This window comes from Solanum tuberosum, unplaced genomic scaffold, assembly GCF_000226075.1.
Source record: "Solanum tuberosum cultivar DM 1-3 516 R44 unplaced genomic scaffold, SolTub_3.0 scf00068, whole genome shotgun sequence".
Classification (NCBI taxonomy): Eukaryota; Viridiplantae; Streptophyta; class Magnoliopsida; order Solanales; family Solanaceae; genus Solanum; species Solanum tuberosum.
In genome coordinates this window covers 1,311,908-1,334,407 of record NW_006238994.1, presented here as the reverse complement: position 1 = coordinate 1,334,407, position 22,500 = coordinate 1,311,908, and the positions used below count along the sequence as shown (strand labels likewise).

Below are 22,500 nucleotides of genomic sequence, written 5' to 3'. Positions count from 1 at the left end.
AAAGCTTTAAAAAATACTTGATATTTATAATTTAAAATGAATCATGATTTTTTGTGTGACTATAAATTAATCTTATACTAAGAATGAAATGAAAAGTCTGAAGCTAAGATTATTTCTACCTATCAAGTTAAGTTCTCTTGAGAATAAAAATATTTTGAGTTATCATTATTTCACTCATTTTTAGCCAAAATTTTGTTCAATTAGTTGTTGAACTCTATTTAGGGTTTAACATTAATTATATCATAATATATATTTTGTTAGAGAAAGAAAAAGGGACATTAAAATTGTAACTAACACTTTTCAAAGAAAATACAAATTTCAAGTGAAAAATTATGTTGCAAGATCGGGTGTATTTAAGTTCAGTTAGTCAAATAAATGAGTGTTTTTAAGATTGTCAATAGTTTAGGAATAAAATTGATATTTCATGTCGAATTTAGGAGTGTCTTCAATACTTCTCTCTAAAAAAAAATATTATATGATATAATCTGAAATTAAAAAAATATTAAAATTGATATATGCAAGTACTCAAATTCCTATTGAACAAGAGTATATTAAAATTGGAATTTTTTTTTAAATGATTTTTTATTGGATAATTCCTAATACAGTAAAAAGCAGAGTAAATTAAAGGAAAATGGATTCGAAAAAGAAGAAAAAAACAGGAAATAGAGAGACCCCTAATATTCTGTTGAAAACAAACTATAAAAACTGCCTCCCGCTATTTGTTCTCCTATTATCATCTCTCTTCTAAAAACTCAACATTCAACACACTCTCTGCTTCCTCTTCCATGGAAATTCCCCGTCGGTCCTCTGTAATCATCATCGGAGCCGGAATCTCAGGTAATTTATCGCCGTCAATTCCGACATTTAAGTACAAATATATGCGAAAAAATAGTACATACTTGTCAAATCTGAATTCTGGATCTGCAATTCTGTTTTTACATGCTTCTGCATTCACCGGAGAGAAATGTGAGTTTTGATTTGAATTATTGTATGAGTGGAACTGTGGATGTGCTTAACTTTTTAAGTACTTTGGGATTGTTTGGGTAAAATAATAAGTGTTTTTAGCACTTGTTCTCACAAACTAGGCTCGAACTCTGTTCTCTTTCATCGGGTGTACTCACTCGGTCACTCCCCTGTTCTTCTTCCTTGATTGTTTATCTTTTCCACTTTTCCAATTAATTAAATCTGGACAAGAGATATACGTGAGCAAGTGTATATAAATCTCTACCCCTTACAAAAAAAAGCAACCGCCTTAGGCCCCAAAATTTGAGGGGCCTCATTTTAAAAAAATTAATATGTTATACATATTTTTTCTAAAAAAATATTGAGTATTATTTATAGAAAATATAGACTTTTCATAAAAGAGTAAAGAAGTAATAGAAGTTTGATAAATTATGAGTACTATGTCTCAAGAAAGATTAAATAATTTGCTATAATAAACTTAATAAAAAAAAAATTCAAATTTAAGGCTTCATTTGGATTTGGCTTTAGGCCACCGATTTATTAGAGTCGCCCCTGCTGTGGATCAATTTTATGTAGGATTAACGGCGGCGAAGGTGTTATCGGAGAATGGAGTGGATGATGTGGTGATATTGGAGGCGGCTGATAAGATAGGCGGTAGGATAAGGAAAGAGGAATTCGGCGGAGTAGCGGCGGAACTCGGTGCCGGTTGGATCGCCGGTGTCGGCGGTAAACAATCTAATCCTGTATGGGAACTTGCACTTCAGGCTAATCTACGAACATGCTTCTCCGATTACAGTAATGCTCGTTACAACATCTATGATCACAGGTTCGTAAAAATTACTAGAAAAAAAAAAGTATTTCAACTGTAAATTGTTCTTAAATTGATTTTTTTGTGTTACAGTGGGAAGATATTTCCTAGTGGAATAGCGGCGGACTCGTATAAGAAGGCGGTGGACTCCGCGATTCAGAAACTGAGAAGCCAAGAAGGAAATCATAATGAAAACACCGAAGATGCTGCTGAAACGCCGTCGTATGATCCACAATTACTCATACAACCACACTGTTTTTTTCTTATTTTAACAAAAATTGACATTTTCGATTTATTTTTTTGCAGTACTCCAAAAACACCAATAGAACTGGCGATTGATTTTTTTCTCCATGACTTTGAAATGGCAGGTCAATTATCAATTCATTGTATTTTGAGTTAGTATTTTTTTTTAAAGAGAATAATCGCGATGTAATTAGGAATACATTTTTTACAAAAAAAGGTTTTGAATTTTACAGAGGTTGAGCCAATATCAACATATGTAGATTTTGGTGAAAGAGAATTTCTGGTTGCTGATGAAAGAGGATATGAACATTTGCTTTATAAAATGGCAGAAAATTTCCTTTTTACCTCTGAGGGTAAAATTATGGACAGCCGACTCAAGCTCAATACGGTAATTTATATTTACTCTTGATGGGTCAATTTATGATGATGATGATGAATAAACTGATAAGATTTTTTAAGATTTATTTTTTTATTGCATGGTATAATTTATCATTCCTTTTCTTTTTTTGGGTCTGTTAAGATTGATTGATGACCCACCAAGAGTCTCTAGAAAAGGACATTTTTTACAATTATTTTTATCTTTTTAATTGAAAAATCTTCCTAAATGTGCTTTACTACGCAAAAAGGATATAATTTTAAAGAGATTTTCATCACTTGTGAAAGTAAACTCGTGACAGTTTGTTATTGGAAGATGACATAAATCAAGAAAAGTAAAAAGGTATGGAAAAAGAAAACGAATAACCCATGAAAGTGATATTCGATTCATACAAAATAAAGATCTCTTTTTTTGTGTGTGGATTCATTTGTTTGATATGATATGATGATAAGAGTTTAATAAAATGACAAAAGACTTGTTTCTCATCATTATAATGGGTACCATAAAGAGAGAACTTTCCTGTTCTAACATATTATATACTCCCACCTTGTCATTTTAGGTGATACTTTTCCTTTTTAGTTCTTACTTAGCATAATTAAAAATAATTTTATTTTAAAATTCATCTTTTATTTTTAATAAAATGATTTGAATTCACACAAATATCTAAGCATTTTTTTAAATCACAAGTTTCAAAGATCGTCATTTTGTTTTAAATATCGTGTTAAGTCAAACAGTGCCACATTCTATGTGTGTTATGACACGTAGGATATGTGTATCTACTTATTCAGTTTTATACGAATTTAAGTATTTATTTGTGCACACCAAAAGTTGAAGAGATTAGATGTCAGCTGAAACCAAATTAAATGACATATTCATGTATGATGTCTAGTATTTTTATTGACTATGTTTCGTTTTCATGCCTTTAGAAAATGGGACTTTTACATAAATGCAATCAAACGTAGCAAAGAGGAGGCTAGCCAACTGATTCAAAATACAGTGTTATGTATTTTTTACTTACTAGTTTTGACTTTGTAGATGAGATTGGTTTTTTGTCCTTTTTAGGCCACTGTGTTTGTTTGTGTTGATGTTGTGAAATGGTGCATATATGATGATATTGGTGTGGTGTAGTAATTCACAATTCACGGATGATATTGGGGCAGGTTGTTCGGGAAGTGCAGCACTCGAGAAACGGCGTCTTGGTGACTACAGAAGATGGTCCCCTTTACGAAGCCAATTATGTCATTTTGTCTGTTAGCATTGGTGTTCTCCAAAGCGACCTCATTTCATTCTCACCCCCTTTACCTGTACGTCTCCCAACTCTTTCCATTCCGCATATTGCATCATTGAATCTAATATTTTAATCTAACATATCCATAAAGTTGAATTAGAGAAAATCTTTATGTCTGCCTCTCCCCGCTCTGCCCTGGCCTGCTAAATAATTTAAAGCCAACACGTATATTTGGTTCACGTGCACATGGATGGATTGGTGAGATCTTAAGTCTTTGATGTTCACAAAAAGTACATCGCACTTATTACAGTACAATAATGTTAGTAGTAATAGGTTGAGGCTTATGGCTAGGATTTAATATGGGAGGGGTCCCCTGTTTCCTGTTAGACAATCTAAAGTTGGTCACCTGCAAATTATTGAGATTCTGAATCTATGGGATATTAAATACTCAGCATTTCTAGACCGTGAACTACCCGCATTAATTTCTGAACTTACGTATTAAAATGGTCTCTACTCATACATTCATGATTTAATTGGTTATGTGCCAAGTATGGACTACTTGAACTGTAATGTGCAGTTGATATACAGCTTCTTTTCTTGATGTGGTTTCAAATTGGACCATTTCCTAAATTTATTATTTTTATTTAGTGGAGTAAAACCTACCAATACATTAAAGAATCCAGATAGTGATGTTGCTTATCATCAGTTATTAGAAATGACAATTCGTAGTTGTAGCTAATAAAAATAAATAATTGGCTGCTGTTTTTTTTTTTTTGATTGATTAAATAAGGTTAACTGATATATTTAATTGATAGCGAACAAAACAGGTTGGTTAGCAGTACTTGGAGTAACTTTATTTGTTTTAGTGAACATAGAAATCTCTCTTGTGCTAGATAAACTACTTATTAATTTTGTAATCAAATTATTAATGAAACGGTCAATTGTTCAACTTTTTTTCTTAATGCGGTTTCAAATACACTTGATATCAGCTTCACCATTTGTATTACTAATTTTTAAGTTATGCTCTTATCTGTATTAATTGAAACAGAGATGGAAGATGGAAGCCGTCAGAAACTTAGATGTGATGATTTATACAAAGATCTTTCTCAAGTTCCCTTATAAGTTCTGGCCTTGTGAACCTGAAAAGGAGTTCTTTATCTATGCTCACGAGCGAAGAGGCTACTATACTTTCTGGCAGGTTTGCACAATTTGTTGTCATAATCTTGTATCTTTCTAATGCATATTGCTGCATTCTTTTAGTTCATTACTTGCATGACAACTTCTTCATCTTACCCTTTTTTCAAGTCCTCTAACATTCAGGGATATAGTTGATAAGAGGACTTCTTTTTCATTCTCTTCTCTGTCCAAATAGAAATTATTATTTAATACAAAGATACTGCTACCTTGCAACAAAATGACTGCCTTAAATACTATAAGGGGCTTAATAGTAGGGTGACTTTGCTTCAAGTATCTTTCCTTATTATAATCTATTATTTCCATATATTTAATCACCATAAGGAATCTGGACCTTGATATCAAGCTCATTCTATGTATATTTCTTAATAAGACAAGACCATGTGTGACAGCCGTAATTTGTCTGTCTAACAAATGGATTAACGCAGGAAACTGATGATCTGAACTGTGCTTTAGCTAATATAATATGCAATGTTGTAATTACTTGTGATGATATGGCCCACATTAGGTACTTTAACATTTTATTAACATCAAGTAATCCTGGCTCTGTACGTGCATCTTAATGAATCTGGAGAAATTTGCAGACTCTTGTTTAATCTACTACCAGGCACTTGACTTTGCAATCACAGAATCCCATTGTATCAGTGTCATCAGAAGTACATCCCTACAGTATTTCTAATATATAGTATAATGTGTTTGCATTAGCTTTGCAGTTCTACAATTCCTTTTCTCTGGCATAAGCCGTACTGTTGATGGGGTAGCTCAAATTATCTAAATGTGTTTATCTGTAGGATTAGATCCAGTTACCTTTTTTTCTTCTTATTAGCACAGGTAGGCGAGGCGTCTGTTCTTGATATAAATATATATATATATATCCCAGTAACTAATCTCAGAGGTTCTTGATGAGTTTAAAAATGATGTCGGTCCTTCTAATGCACTATGTTATTCCTGAGCATCACTTCCTTATGTGAACATCAGTATAGTGCTTAACTTGTGTACATCTATTGATTAGGCACGAAGAAATTTCTTGGTTATACAATGGTACACTCATTTGAGCATAATTTTGGCTTCTGCGTACATACACATAACATAAAAATGCTACTCTTTTTACGAAACTTGACCACCAATTATTTATCTTAAGATATCTCATCGAGAGAATACAACATTACATTGCATCAACTTCAGATTACTGTTTTTTCAGTTGAAACTTTTTCAACTAGCTTTATAATATGGAGGACCTATTCATTCGAAGGCTGCTGAATGCATCATCTAGTCATCATTATGTGCTCAAGAACTGCTCCTAGCTGTTTGTTAATGCTGATCTGTTTTCATGTCATCAGCACATGGAAAATGCTTATCCGGGCTCCAATATGCTGGTGGTAACCCTGACAAATGGTGAGTCAAAACGTGTGGAAGCTCAATCTGATCAAGACACATTAAGAGAAGCAATGGAAGTGTTAAGAAACATGTTTGGGCCTGACATTCCCAATGCCACCGACATATTAGTCCCACGTTGGTGGAATAATCGGTTTCAGCGTGGTAGCTACAGTAATTACCCCATATATGCAAATCATCAACTCGTCCATGATATTAAGGTCAGCAGTCTTCTTCTTTTCTCACTTGGCAATAGTAATTTTACAGCGTCCAATCTAAACAAATTTACATAATTTTGAATAATTGTCATGAGACTATTGACAATCTTGATAAAATTGTACAATTGTGTCATAGAAGAATTGTCTCATTTGCGAGTCTTCTATGTCAAGACTACATAGAATAGGACTACTAGAAAAGACTGCCAACTCTAATATTCAGAGACTGTTTGTTATAATAGCAAAACAACGTTTAATTAAATTGAGCCATCAAATTTTTGGGAACACCTGTATATAAGTTGATTTTCGAACTTTCCTCTTAACTTATTTAAATTACAGAACTATCAATTGGAACCACAATGATATTGGAAATAGCTTCCTCAAACTTCTGATTAGCCAGTGTAATGGGGAACAAACTATGCTTGAGAAAACTACTTCTTTAATGCTCTTGTTGCAATGACATTCTTTCTTTCATCAGGAACCAGTGGGACGGATATTTTTCACAGGAGAACACACAAGTGAAAAGTTTAGTGGCTATGTCCATGGAGGCTACCTTTCAGGTTAGTTCAACGATAAAAAAAATTCTATAGGCAACGGTCAATTGGACAAAAACCATGATTTCATACGTTTCTTGGCATGGCGCAGGTATAGACAGTAGCAATGCTTTACTTGAAAAAATGAGAAGGGATGATGGATGGAAGAATGAGAGTCAAGCTTTTCTGTTAGAACCATTGCTAGCATTAACAGGATCTTTGACATTGACACAAGCTGAGACTGTATCAAGTCTCCACAAATGTGATATTCCGCGACAACTCTTCCTTAGTAACAGCAAATTGGCAGAGGCTATCTTATGAGACTAAATGAACCTCTGGATATAATTTACTCTGACAGATATCCATCCAACCACTGATAAACTCGATTTGCTGGAGTCTGACAAAAAAGTCCTTTGTTCCATTAACAGAAAAAAGGAGCAAAGAAACTTGAGAGAAGGATATAGGGTAGTTTCCAGGATATTCTTCATTGCAGATAACATACAATTGTTATTAGGAGTAAAGTCATAGAAAGGTATCATGCAGTACTAATGATATTCAGTACATGAAAAATAAGTAACAAGATGACTGATTATGTTCAGTTGCTTTTCAATCAATTATTATTGCCTAATGTAATCCTCAAGTTTGTATATCAAAACATAACTTTGGTTTTTTGGTTTTCTGGTTTTCTGTCCAATTTAGATAGATTACTCTATATTTATTACCATTACTAATTCTTCAACTTTCAATTTCTTTTAGTATTGCTATATATCGTACACATTTATACACTCAAAATTTATTTAACAACCAATATTTAGGAAAATAAACATTTTAAGTTGTAATAAAAAACCAATAATTCCATCGAAGAGCCATGCTGAGTCTTCGTACGCCTGTTTTACTAGAGATGTATTAAATTTACAAATACTAAAAGAAAGTGCTTTCTTTTCTTCAGACACAAACATATTATTGATTGTTTTATTCTTAAATTCCTTAATTATACTCCCTCGGTTCATCTTTACTTGTTCATTATACTATTACTTTGGGATGTCTAACAATATTTGTTCAGTTTATAAAATCAATGAATATTTCACCATTTTGTATTTGTTTTACTCTTGCTATTAAATAATATTCATTTTTCAATGTTTAAATGACTTATATTTAATAAAAATGTAATAATTTACTGCTTCTTTCATTTTCGTGACACAACTATAGTTGTAGTTGTTTGAAAATGATTTACCAGAAATATGACCCCCTTTTATTATAAACAATGTTCATGATATCCAAAAAAGTTATTTATATCTTAACTACTTTTAATCTTTTTAGTTTGAGAAAAGCTTAAATATGTGATCGAATTTTGAGAAAAGATTTATTTATGACATCGTTAAAAATTTGGCTTATCTATGTTATTTCAGTTTGAGAAGAGGCTCATCTATGTCATTATTTGTTAACTAAAAAAAGTTTCGATTTTGCAAAACTTTTTTCAACACGTGGTCAATTATAATTCAGCCACTTCATTAATCAATCATTTTTTTAAAATGAAAAAAACTTAAATATATCATAAACTTTTAACGGATAACATAAAGAGTTAATATCTCATATGATCACTCAACTAATACTTCTTTTCACAGAAAGTCACTCAACTTTCATTTATAATCTCAAAGTCACTCAATTATAATTTTTTCTCACAAAAAGTCACTCAACTAATAGTTCTTTTCACAGAAAGTCACTCAACTTTCTTTTATAACTTCAAAGTCACTTAACTATGAATATTTTACCTACAAAGTCACTCAACTATTGATATTTCATTTAGAAAGTCACCCAACCAATTTAAATATGTTTTCATTAAATTTTGTTGAAAAACATTTTAAAATAATAATAATAATAAGATGCTCATTTTAATTATTTTATTAAATTTATTAAAACATAATTTTTGTTTTAAACTAATTTCTTAAAAAATAATAAGATTCTCATTTTAATTATTTTATTAAATTTATTGAAACACAATTTTTATTTTAAACTAATTTCTGAACAAAAACAAATAGTAAGATACTTATTTTAGTTATTTTATTTAATTTTGTTTGAATACCAATTTATTAAAACGATCTTTTTAATAAAAATGTTATGCTGCCAGGCACCAGCACTAGTAACGGTGGATGCAATGCAATGCATCATTTTCGATTAAAAAAATACTACCGTGTAAATCTTATTATTTTTGTATTAGGTTCACAATAGTTATTTTCTTTAAAAATTACTTTAAATAAAAATTGTATCGCAGAAAAATTTAATAAAATAATTCAAATGAATATTTCTTAGTTTTAAAAATAATAATTTAAAACAACTCAATAAAAAAAATTTAAAAATAAATTAAAATGCATATCTTCTTATTTTAAAAAAATAGTTTAAAACAAAATTTGTGTTTCAACAAAATTTAATCAAAACATATTTAAATTGGTTGGGTGACTTTCTAAATGAAATATAAATAGTTGAGTGACTTTGAAGTTATAAAAGAAAGTTAAGTGACTTTCTATGAAAAAAACTATTAGTTGAGTGACTTTTTGTGAGAAAAATTCATAATTAAATGACTTTGAGGTTATAAATGAAAGTTGAGTGACTTTCTATGAAAAGAAGTATAAGTTGAGTGATCATATAAGATATTAACTCATAACATAAATGAGTCTTTTTTCAAAATTCGATTATATATTTGAGCCATTTGTCTTTTAGTTATAATAAAAAATTTAGTTGTTACAACTGTGACATTGATTGATAACCAGCTACCAATAGAAAACTAAATAAATAAAGTTATGAGTCTCACGCGCCGCCAATTCAAACGCGTGTAGCATTGAATACCGAAAAGGAAATGTTAACAAACAAACGAAACTGTCGGTGTGTCTTTCCTTCCTGTTGAGTGAATCTGCGATTCAAGCTCAAGAACCCCTTTACACTGCAAAGGTGAGACTCACAGTCTTAGATCACAATATATACTTTTTAATTTTATCAGTTCAAGTTGAAAGTAGCAGTAAATCTTGTGATTTTCTTCTTGTTTTCTTGATTTGATTTGAAGAAGACGAAGTGGGTGTGGTGTTAATGAGCTTTAAATCTAATACCCATTTCAGAAAATAGTGTATATAATGATGGTCCAAGATCATTCATCTCCTAAACCCTCAAAACCCCTTTTTATGAAACACAAAGTTTCACACTATTCTGAGACTAAAAATCTTGATTTTTCCACATGGGTATCTGAGAACTCTGTTAAACTATTTGTTGTTTCGTTGTTGACTATTAGTGTGGCAGCCCTGTTTTACTTACGTACCTCTAGTGTACCCACCACAATCCTATGCTTCCAAAATTCCCACCAAAGTCAGCCTCAGAAACCAAAGTTACCAAAACTTGATCTTGATTCAGTTCAGCCGATTGTAGATAAGTCGTCTCCCTTTTCGTCGTTTCATTCGGAGCAATGGATTATTGTGTCTGTATCAGATTACCCATCTGGTCCACTCCAAAGTCTTGTTAGGTTAAAGGGTTGGCAAGTTCTTGCAATAGGCAATTCGAGAACCCCGAAAGATTGGAACTTGAAAGGTGCTATATATCTTTCTCTGGAACAACAAGCGAGTTTGGGGTTTAGGGTGACGGATTTCCTTCCTTATGATTCTTATGTGAGGAAGAGTGTTGGGTATCTTTTTGCAATCCAACATGGTGCAAAGAGAATATTTGATGCTGATGATCGTGGGGAAGTGATTGGTGGGGATCTTGGGAAACATTTTGATTTGGAGTTGGATGATGCTGCTGCTAAGCAACAGAGGATTTTGCAGTATAGTCTTGAGATTGAGAATAAGACTGTTGTCAATCCTTATATACATTTCGGACAAAGGTCAGTTTGGCCTAGAGGATTGCCACTGGAAAGTGTTGGTTTTGTAAATCATGAAGAGTTCTATACTGAAGTGTCTGGAGGACGACAGTACATACAACAGGGAATATCAAATGGGCTACCTGATGTTGATTCGGTTTTTTATTCTACAAGGAAGGTTGGATCAGAAGCACTTGATATTATATTTGATGAACATGCCCCGAAAGTGGCATTGCCTCAAAGTCTAATGGTGCCAATCAATTCATTCAACACGTTGTTTCACTATAATGCATTTTGGTCATTGATGCTTCCAGTGTCAGTGAGCACAATGGCTTCTGATGTCTTAAGAGGTTACTGGGCACAACGGTTGTTATGGGAAATCGGTGGATTTGTTGTGGTGTATCCTCCTTCGGTACACAGAGATGACAAAGTTGAAGCATACCCATTTTCAGAGGAAAAAGATTTGCATGTAAATGTGGGTCGCTTGATCAAATTTTTAGTTTCTTGGAGATCTGAAAAACAAGGGCTGTATGAGAAAATCTTAGAATTGAGCCATACAATGGCACTAGAGGGGTTTTGGAGCGAGAATGATGTCAAATTTACAGCTGCATGGTTGCATGACTTGGCTGCTGTAGGGTATCAGCAGCCAAGACTGATGGCAGTACAATTGGATCTGCAAAAGGCAACTGTTCAACGTGGAGATAAAAAGGAATTCGTCCCCCGAAAACTACCTTCTGTACATCTTGGGGTTGAGGAATCAGGTACGGTGAATTATGAAATCGGGAACTTGATAAGGTGGAGGAAGAATTTTGGCAATGTTGTGCTAATTATGTTTGTCGCTGGACCTGTGCAACAAACTGCATTAGAATGGAGATTGTTATATGGAAGAGTGTTCAAAACTGTGGTTATTCTGTCAACACAAGCTGATGCAGATCTTGCTGTTGAGCAAGGACAGTTGGACCAAGTATACAAGTAAGTATACATCATCATTCTTTTCATTATACAGTGAGTGTACTTATAGCTTGTTAGAATTTTAGTAATTAGTATTACCATCTAATGGAATGTCTTCTCAAGGATATGGGGAACACAAAGTATTACTTCCCATCATTTTGCAGCACATTTTCTATGTCCACATAATTTTCTGATGCATACATTTTGACATCCTAAAGCATACATCCTCACAGGAAAAAAATGGCTTCCTTTCTCTTTTGGTTTGTCCAAGTATAGTTGTCATGTTTCCTTAAATTGAATTTTTTTTATCCCTCAAGCTATTGAACTAATCAATCAACTACCTCTTAACCCATTAAACGCATCGTCTATATACCTTTTGCTCTATTTGGAATCATTTCATTGCTATACTAGGTAATCCATATTTATGAGACAAATGAGGGGTTATCTATAATTAGAGGTTCTCTAAATCTTACCTTTTTAAGTTCTATAAATCTTGCACTTATGTTCCCTGCATCGATGTATAATCTATCAGTCTAAACAGAACTTTTGAACTCCTCAAAATACCAGACTTACATAAGTATAACAACAAGTATGGATCCTTTGCTTCCATAGTGTTCTATTGTTCACTAGGTATGTATCGATTCCAAGATATTGTTGATCTTTTGGGACAACCTTCCTCCATTATCTTCTTCAATCATCATAGTATGGTACCTGTAGGCTGGTGCATTTTGAAGTGTACATAATACATGGCCAAACAATCTCTGGTTATCCTTATAATTTTATCCTTTTAGGTGTGCTACATAGACCATCTATCCATGTGCTCATTTCTAATCTTTTCTAATTCTATATAACCATATATCCAGTCTAATGTTTGTATTTGATGACACTCATCTTGTGGATATGGGCCTCCTAGGCATTTCCATGTAACATTACTGGTCTCACAACCATTCTATATTATTTATCTTTCACTTTGTTAGACATCTTCACATCGATGATCACTCCTGTAGCTCTTCTCCATTTCAACCACATTTTATGTGATATTTCTTCATGTCATGCCACTGTCTTTGTGATTGAATTTTCTACCTTTAGGCACCAAAATCCAATCTAATGTACATGACTGTCATTCTTCTTATGGGAACTATACTTGTAGTGCAACTATTCTGCCTTACTTCCACTCATGTAATTACTCTTACTTTCTAGGGTACATCTTCATACTTCCAACTTTTCATTGACGTCTTTGTTAGTGTCGTCAATTAATATCATCTTCAAATAACACTCCCCATGAATCCTCATCTTGTATACTATTGGTTAGTTAATCCATAACTAGGGTAAACAAGTAGAGGTTCAAGGTAGATCCTTGATATAAAACAAAGTAATGGGGAACTTTTTGGTATTACTCCCTTGTACCTATCATTTATGGCATTTATATATTTGACATGGATTTCTTTCTTCTAAAACTTGTATGACTCACTTTTGGTACTACAGTTACTGGATAATTTTGTTTATTCCATTGTTCTTATATATCGAAACTGAGATACTGTTTCTCCACTCATTTAATAATGTTCCTCCCTATAATATAACATTAACTCGTTAGTTATACAACTTCAACTTCTCCAAGGCATTTCCAAACCTATATAGCAATGCCATCTGGACAATTACACACATAAAAAAGGAAGGTGTGGTATCTTTTCTTGATTCAAAGCACAAAGTATGGTGTAAAGTCTTTTGGATGGTCTTATGTATTTGATTGACTGTAGTGAAATCTAAACTGTTGTAGGAAATATGCTCTCGTCCATGGAAATCTCATTCTCTTACTGTCTCATCTTCCACTTGTTAATTTGTCTCTTGGAAATATATTGCATATAGCTTGCCTCCAAGCATGATGTTTACATTTGATTTCTCCTCCCTTTTACTTGAATAGTTAGACTGGACTTCTCCCAGCTTGGGTAGTAAGAACATTGACCTCCTTTGTTCTTAACCTCTATTCACAAGGAAAGCTGTAAATTATCCATGAAAAATATGCTCTAGTCTACCACTGGGAAAGAATATCATCTTCCAGTAGCTAGTATGTCTTAAGAAAGGGTGAGACAGAGAGATGAAGATAACTGCTGGTAGCATGTTGAAATGAAAGGTCTCAAGTTACATCTCTTGGAGCTCTTTTTCCAGTACGGTCATTTACTGGCATAACTATAGTGAGATTAACAGAAATTTGATGGGTATGAAATTTAAATGGACCAGAGATGGTGGAATTGGCATCCTGTAGTAGAAATACGGATGGCATGTTGATTATGGAGTAATGCTACAGCCTACATGTGTATATACAGTCTGCAGCTGGACACCCCAAGCTAAGAATACCTACCAGGCAATTAAAACTTTACTCCCCAACTCGAGATGTGTATTAATATTTGTACAATAATTCCTAATTCATCAAGATTAAGCTGGCTAACAGTTATAGGTAATATTCCTTAATGAAGAAGAAACTGTTAAATCCTATTTGTAGTAATATATGATATTGTGAAACTTTCGCACGAAACTGGTCACAATCTGCAAATATTCTGCTTTTTTCGATGAATGGTTCATGGTGACTTGTACATTTCTTTCTATTGTGTAGCCATTTTCTGTAATTTATAATAAGACATGTTTAATACAATTAGTACTTAGAACTTGTTTGTTGCTTTGTAAAACTTGATCAATTCTATGTTGAAGGAGTCGATTTGTACATTTGTTGCTGACACTCAAATCGTCTCTCAGGTATCTTCCAAGGATACTCGAAAGATTCAATAGCACGGAAGGATTTCTCTTCCTACAGGACAATACAGTTTTGAACTACTGGAACCTTTTGCAAGCCGACAAATCTAAGTTGTGGATCGCCAATAAGGTAATATACCCTTTACATCATGAATTTCAATTATCTCAAAAGGCAAAATATTCATCCCACAATCAATTGAATCAGGTGCCTACGTCTCGAAACATGATTAACGGAAAGGACTCTTCATGGTTTGTAAAGCAAGCAGAATTGGTGAAGAAAGTGGTAAGCACAATGCCCGTTCACCTCCAAGTCAACTACAAGGAGAGTGGTCCAACTGACCAGAGCATCGCCTTGTGCGGCTCTGAGGTGTTCTATGTTCCTCGGCGTTTTGTTCAGGACTTTGTTGATCTAGTAGACTTAGTTGGTGATCTTGATATACACCAGAAAATTGCTGTACCTATGTTCTTCATGGCCATGGATTTACCTCAGAATTTTGATACCTTGCTGAATAAAATGGTTTATAAGACAGGAGAATCGTCTACCAATTCATTGAAACTGTATTCTGCTCAAGTACCAGCTGTGCACCCATTGGCTGTTTCCACTGAATCTGAATTTATAAAGTTGATAAGACTCATGGCAGCAGGTGACCCTTTGCTGATGGAATTGGTTTAGGATCTCATGTTATTGTGAAAATATTAGAAGTTGTAGAAGACAACATCATGTACAATAGAGTTACTCTTCCAATTGCTCATTCCCACCTTGGAGGAAAAAGAAAAAAAGGTAGAGTATATAGTGAAATCTTGTAGCTCTTTTTTCTTATTCAGAGATGACTTTTAAGCAATCTCTATCAGTCTTTCAAGTGTGTATTCTTATAATAACTGCTTATTCCTCTGTCTGTCAACCACCTGATGCACCTTGACAATTTATGTGCAACCTTGGTTGATTCATTTTTGTTTTTTTTATATCTTTTGTGGATTGTGGGAATTAGTTGATATTAGAGACAAGTGTTGTGCAAAATATGTTTATGTATTTGAATGGTTAAACTCATGTACAATTGTCTGTATAATATACTAACAGTTCTTTTTAGAGGAGATTGAAATCAGAAACTGAAATTGCAGTAAAGATGTTCCATTGATGAACCTTGCAGAAAGTTATTAACAAGAACAGTCAAGAATGCTTGCAGTTGCATGATTGTAGGACAATGAAAGTTGATGGATTTGTAGTAGGAATAGCTGTTCACAACAGGTAGTACTCACCAACTTCCTAGATTTGGACACTGCTAAATACTGGGGTGTCCCATGAAAACTATAGCTCTCTTTTCAATATCAGTGGTTGATGGTAATAAGGTGTATAACACTTCTATGGGAGTTCCGTGGTTGGTAATCTCAGTGAATTATATCAATCTGCACTTCAATCAACTCATGAGTTTAAAGTAAAAGGGGAGAACATTTCCTTTGAGAGGCATGCAACCACCTGCTGTGAAACTAGTAGATTAGAACCAGATTAATCAACTTTTGTCACAGCCAACAACACATTCTATCAAACACATCATCCACTGAGAGATGAAACAAACATAGAACCAACGTTATTTGTTGTACAGTCATGAAAAAGTTTTCCATTTCTGTTCATGTTTGACTCTGGAAATGGATAATCTCATCTCAACTGAAATATTTCTCATATAGAACGGTAGCAATAGCAAGAGCGTCTCCTTGAGCCTTCACAGGGTAAAGCTCTGTACTTTCTTGCCACTTATTTGAATACGCTATCCACTCCTTTCTCCATTCCAACAAACTGAAGTCCAGTTTTTCTTCCAAGCTTCTAGACAGGAGCTTGAAATACATCGATGCTCGTGGAAGATAGTATGCTTCTAATAAGCCACTCCAAAACTTGTTTGCTGATTGAAGACAAGTAAAATATCAAAATTCTTAACAATATTTATGATATGAAGTAAAAATGAAGAGGCTGAATTATCTGATGGAAATAGAGCTTACCATAATCATGAAGTTTACTCTGATTGTACTTTGCATTGTCATACCACATCGTTATTTGTGTCCTTGCATTCCACTCATACTAAAAAGAAAATACCAAAGGATTAAGTAGACAGTAATGAAGAACTCGTTACATTATTTATCTCCAAGGATTCAGCAGACAGAACCTCATCAGATAACGACATTTTGTTCAAAGCTTGGTGTAAGCTGAATAAATAATAAAGGAGAATCTTAAGGATTACCTTATGTTGCATCTTGCAATTTTCCTACTATTATCCATGTCATTCCATAAGTTGGAAAATAGCATCCTCTAAAAGAAGCTGGTCTCTAATGGTTATGGGAGGGTGTTTGTCAGAGCAAGCTTTTCCATGGGGTGGGTGATGGGGTTGGTCTAATCGAAGGGGGCTACTCATACGATTTCTGATAAAAGAATGTAGCTTTGTAATGTGAGTCAATGAGGGGATAATTTAATGCTAAGAGTCATAGTTTGGGGTTCACCACAAATGTCCCAAACTAAGAAAACTCTATAACATACAAAGTCTATGGCCTGCAAATGGAGAAAAAGCTCATTGAATCTATTAATTTCACTTGGTTGATTCTTCTGTTTTTCTATCAGTCTAAAAACACAAGGTATATTTGAATCACTAGCAAATTTAATTTAAGAACTTCCACTCTCGTTTTCCTTTCCTGTTAAATCAAGTAACTCAAATGGCAGAAGATATAAGATATCTTCATTTAGCTGTTCTCACCTGCTTCGTTTCATCAGAATTCATCGCCAAGTTTTTGGCACTCTCCAGCCACGTTCCAAGAAGAAAATTATCATCAGCTGCTAGAAGCTTGTCAATGTCCTTGATAAGTTGAAGGAATTTCTGACTATGCAGACTCAATGCTTTAGCATCCTCATGGTGGAAAGCAGATATTGCATCCAAGTAAACCTGGTTTGCAAGCTTGGAAAGTGATTGTCTGGTTAAATCCACCAAATCATATCTGTTGAAACCAAATACCGAAGTAGAGGTGATTCTCACATTTATGATCATTTTCATTGTGCACATGAGAAGAATAATACATATTCATCTCCTTAGGTGAAATCAAAATGGCCAGAATTTCAGAGTTGAAGTTGTCATTCTATTCTATTGAAAATCCTCGCAATGCCTTTCTTTTTTGCTACAGGATTTTGAAGTTTCTTATTTATAATAACTACTCTCTCTATTACATTTTATATGACACTCAAGATCTTTCTGTATTTGATAGTTGTTTATTCTCAACATTTTCGTTTTGTATTAATAACATGCTCTCATAGGAATTGACATGGCATATAGAAGACTGCTAGATACTAACAGGGTACTTTTGTTATCTTGTGTTTTAAGTTTTATGTTAAAAGTCTCTCTTTCTTAAATTCCATCCAACAAACACCTTTGACAAAGAAATGGACCTTGGGCCTAACATAACCCCAAAAACTAGCTCATGATGTGACAATTTCCCAAGATCATATAAGGAGTTCAAGTTCCCTTTCCACATCCTATGTGGGACTCAACAACCTTCATGAAAAATGAAACATAGCGAGCAGTTCCTATTAATCAGAAAGTGCATGCCATGTACATGAAAGACAATGTGAAATCCACGAATACATCAAATGGTTTTGAAACGAAGGTTTTGGAATTGTTATCAAAAAAGAAGAAAAGTAGTTTTGGAATATGAACTTGATTTCTACTACCCACTATCTGAAATAGCACACATAAACATCCTAGACTTTCGGTTTAGGTTTCTTCAAGAGTATTATATAGTTAATGAAAACAGTACATCACCATTAATTTCTTATTAAGATATTATACTCCATTTCTCTCAGTATTTTTATTATTGTGGTGTCCGAGCCGTCTTGCACCCACCTTGACTAATTCCACAGGGTACCTGCTATCTCCCATCACCACAACAATTACTTCGTGATTCTGTCCTACAAGGCTTGGGCAGATAGGAAGAAATCACCTGGTGTTTTATTTTTATTTTTGCTTATGCTAGGATTTAAACTTGAGACCTCATGATTCCCAACCCACTTCATTGACACCATTGGGTGCAATCTCTTCCTCCCAATTTAGAGGTCACAAGCTTAGGCACAACTATTAAGGTAAAAGTTGGGGTTTTATTATACTTGAAGGAAAATGGATTCAGAACTAGAAGTAAAGGTATTTTTATTTTTTTTGATGACAAGGGAAACCCGCAGCCGCTACCCTTTTGGGTGCGCACAGGGTAAAACCCCCGCTCCTATGCAATAGCTCGCAAACCTAGAAGTAAAGGTATCTTCACAAGCAATTTGAATTTTTTTCTTAAAACAGTACAGCTATTGAAATTGCCTTTATAAAAAATAATTTATTTTTTTTGGTTTCCCATCAGGTCCGGTACCCACATTGGAGCCCGACTAAATCCAGATTCGCGCTGGGAAGTCCCACGTTGGGGGGTAAAGCGCTCCCTAACAAAGGCGACTCCGTACCCAAGAGGACTTGAACCCAAGACCTCTTGGTTAAGAATGAAGGAGTACTTACCACTCCACCACAACCCTTGTTGGTTTATAAAAAATAATTACTAACATACAGGATCATTTGGAAAAAGCAGCTCCTCATAAAAGTTGCTTAACCAATAGCTGGTTTTTAGCTAAAAATATTTTTAATATTCAAAGGGAATGGAAAAAATAACAAAGAAATTATCCAAATAACAGGTTCAATTTGAAAAATTCTTATCATAAAAAAGAAGCTGCTAAAATTCTGAGGTAACTGTTGACAGAAAGCCACTAAACAGATCAGACGCTTTCTTTTAAAAATTACAGACTTGTTGTTAGAAATATTGGTTCATCTTAAGGTGCATTGGAGAAGGAAAATGGGAGAGGCGAAGCTCATATTGACAAAAGGTAAAGCCTGCAGATGCAGAACATCAAGCAGCTTGCCTTTGTAAGTTTATTGAAGCCATCGGTTGAGCGCAAAAATGAATATTCTTCATGCATTATGGAATTCTGTACAATATAAGGGACATCTGGTAAGCTGCTTTGCCATGAAAGGCATAGAATCCACTTATATGAGTAAGGGCTTCTTGCTCAGAAGTAGCTACTCGGATTTGCAGTTCCCCTTGAGCACTAATGTCACCATTGTACAACACTAGGCTTTATAGGGTGCTCTGAGACATTTGAAGTTGCTAATTATGTAAGTGGCTTTAATTTTGTTCATTCGATACTACATTTTACAGTATCCTGACATAAGATTGGGGGAAGGAAAGAACTACTTTTTTTGGTATGTTGCTTTTCTCTTCTATATTTTCTAAATAATATAACATGCCTAATCTGGATTATATCTATACAATAGTAGAGTCTTCTTATGCATAATAAAGCACTAATGCAATTCTTTAGGCTTCTAAACTGACAAATTTGGATCAACATTATTGGTACAGATGCAAAGATTTCTTGGAAATTTTAGTTTTCACCCCTCTTTTTAAGAATTAGAATGAATAGTTGGATATACTTTATATGTGCCTGCAAATAAAAGGGATCACGTGTCATTTTTCATCACTTGTGAAAGTCAGAATCAGCCTTTACCTATATGTGAGGCTTCCAGAAAGTTCTTTTCCTGCATCAAGGAATAGCTTTAATGCCTTGATGACATCCTCAGTAGAATACCATAGGTGAGGCTTTGGTAGACTGGAGCTTTTTTCAGAGAAAAGGAACCGTCTATTCCACTGGAACCCTGAAAGTTGTTGCATCCTGTTCTGATTGGACATATCAGTCCCCGATATACCAGTTCCTGTCTTCCCTGAGGGATCCCAGTCAGGGAATTTCACAATGTAGTCTGTGTTGTGAAACTACAAATTGCACAAGGAGGAGGCCAGGGTGAGGGATAGAAACAAATGCCAGTGACAAATCATGAAAACTGGGATGTAGACATTTAGTGCTTCGAAGAATTTTCTTTCAGATCATGGCTTTAATATAAGATTTATCTCCTCTTTTCTCCTGAATAGGTTATGATAACTGAACATGATTTGATAAGCAAGCATACATACGAGGAAAGAAATTTGTGAAGGATTTCCAATGTGCAAGATATACATTTTAAGTTGAAGACAGAAATTAGTTCTGGATATTCGTATAGTTTTCACTAATTAGATGCTGAGAGATGCAATGAGCAGCTAATTGCATCATAATTTTAGCTAGAAAGATATTAACTAGTTTGACTTCAACCAAAACACACATACTATCTTAGACTGATGACTCCCTAACAGAACTAATCTAGCATATATGATATAATATATCAGAAGCTCCAGAATATTACATGTCCTCATATACAAGAAATGATTAGCAATCCATTCTCCTTAGAATCACAAGATGTAGGATTAGATGTTTAAGCACAAACAATTATGAAGAACTTACAGCTATTCCATCAGTACAGTTGTAGATTGTATGATAAAGGATTTCCCAAGCAGCTTCAATTTGATCATTCACTTTACCATAACGTCTACGAGAATAGGATTTCAACCATCCCTACCAGCGAAACAAATAAAATCTGATGTGAGGATCGGCGCTAAGAACAAATTTTGGGTTTTAGGAGATTTAAACACAGGTGAGGCCAGTGAATATGAGCTTCAAAGATAGCATAATAATATGACATAAGTAAATGGTATATTGAGAGTGTATTCAAGAATCAATGATAAAATTGCACATCCTCATCAGATTAAATGATATTTGGAGACTTGTGGTTTTCTTATAGAACTAGCCTACAAGATTGATTGATATTGAGCCCAGCAAGTATCAAAGGAACTTACAGTAGCATAAATCAGTTTTCAGTAAGACAGCAAACAACTACTGAATTATATTACACCTTTCAACATGCACCAATACCAGCTTTATATAGAGAAAGAGATTCAATGAAATATGTCCAATAAGGTCAGTAGAACTCATCAAAGATTATTAAGCTCAGTAATTCCCATTCCTGCATTTGCGTAGGAAAAAATAGTGCACAAAGATGAGTTTTTTGATAAAAAATTGATATGCACACAATAGAGGCCAATCAGTTCAAACCTCATCCTCAAGGTACCGCTACTGTTTTTGTGTCAAGCATATAGTTCAAGATTAAAAATCACCTTTGATCCAAATCAACATATTTTCACAAGGTTCGAATTATTTTATAGTAAAATTTCAAAAGATCACAGGAGAAATTGACAAAAGCAAAAGAATACAGCAAAACCAAGAAACAAAGAGTTCTTGGCTGAAAGTTAATTCAGTTCTATAGAATTTACAGTTCTGAATTCTAAAGTCAAAAGTATAGCCTTATGCAACAGTTTTGTAGTATAACGAGCTTAGAAAGCATATAAGTTAAAACAGAATGGGAGATTGAATAGAAAAGGCTCTTACAGAAAAATGAGCAAAAAATTTCTGTGGTGATAATTATCATGAATCCTCATGATTTCTTATTGACACAAGATTGTTACCTGAAGTTGAAATTTACGCCCTCTAAATGCCATTTCGGGCATCAGCTCATAGACAACTGGATTGTGTTCTATTCCTTCCATGCACATTCCAACACCAACCTGCCAAAGAGTATCCAGCAAGCAAAGAAAATAGTAATGGACATTCGACAAATTCAAGGAAATGGATTAAAAACTCAAGTAAAATCATAGTATGCAACTGTTCAAGAGGATATAGAATCATAAAAAGTCAGAGATTCTGAATAATACCTTTAGAAAGAAACAAATAACAAAATATTTTTGTTAGAATATGAATAGGTTTATACAATCCTATTAGAATAGGAATAGGTTTATACAATTCTATTAGAATAGGAATAGTGATAGAAATAGAAATAGGAATACAAAATAGTATCCTACTTGGTAAATGATTGTATTCTAGGGTCTATAAATAGGGTCTCAGTGTAATAATGTACACAACAATAATTCAATAATATTCTTTTCCTATATTTCTCACATGGTATCAGAGCCTCTACGATCTTGGTAAACAATCAAAGAGCTTCCGCTGCCGGCGGGCGGCTATTATCCATATATGCCGCCCGTC

The 22,500-nt window shown here is 33.9% G+C and overlaps 3 protein-coding genes across 3 annotated transcripts in view; 2 read left to right on the top strand and 1 right to left on the bottom strand.

Annotated features, from left to right (window-relative positions):
* Positions 1–680: 680 nt before the first annotated feature.
* Positions 681–7,605, top strand: LOC102581392 (polyamine oxidase 1). Its single transcript, XM_006345359.2, has 10 exons — positions 681–837; positions 1,540–1,789; positions 1,865–1,993; positions 2,078–2,139; positions 2,248–2,402; positions 3,551–3,694; positions 4,667–4,816; positions 6,153–6,407; positions 6,880–6,961; positions 7,047–7,605. The coding sequence occupies exons 1-10, from the start codon at positions 786–788 to the stop codon at positions 7,253–7,255; spliced, it is 1,488 nt and encodes a 495-aa protein (XP_006345421.1). The 5' UTR covers positions 681–785; the 3' UTR covers positions 7,256–7,605.
* Positions 7,606–9,699: 2,094 nt separating this feature from the next.
* Positions 9,700–15,439, top strand: LOC102581052 (uncharacterized). Its single transcript, XM_006345358.2, has 3 exons — positions 9,700–11,747; positions 14,478–14,604; positions 14,680–15,439. Exons 1-3 carry the CDS (start codon positions 10,060–10,062, stop codon positions 15,145–15,147), a joined length of 2,283 nt encoding a protein of 760 aa, XP_006345420.1. The 5' UTR covers positions 9,700–10,059; the 3' UTR covers positions 15,148–15,439.
* A 498-nt stretch (positions 15,440–15,937) lies between these two features.
* LOC102580714 (alpha-N-acetylglucosaminidase) overlaps positions 15,938–22,500 on the bottom strand; it is a 26,582-nt gene continuing 20,019 nt past the window's right edge. Inside the window, exons 14-19 of the mRNA XM_006345357.2 lie at positions 21,924–22,022; positions 20,866–20,976; positions 20,041–20,303; positions 17,213–17,450; positions 16,467–16,545; positions 15,938–16,369 (exon numbers count right to left, since the gene is read on the bottom strand). Coding sequence (XP_006345419.1) covers positions 16,134–16,369; positions 16,467–16,545; positions 17,213–17,450; positions 20,041–20,303; positions 20,866–20,976; positions 21,924–22,022 — 1,026 coding nt within the window. The 3' untranslated portion in view covers positions 15,938–16,133. The remainder of the gene's footprint in view (positions 16,370–16,466; positions 16,546–17,212; positions 17,451–20,040; positions 20,304–20,865; positions 20,977–21,923; positions 22,023–22,500) is intronic.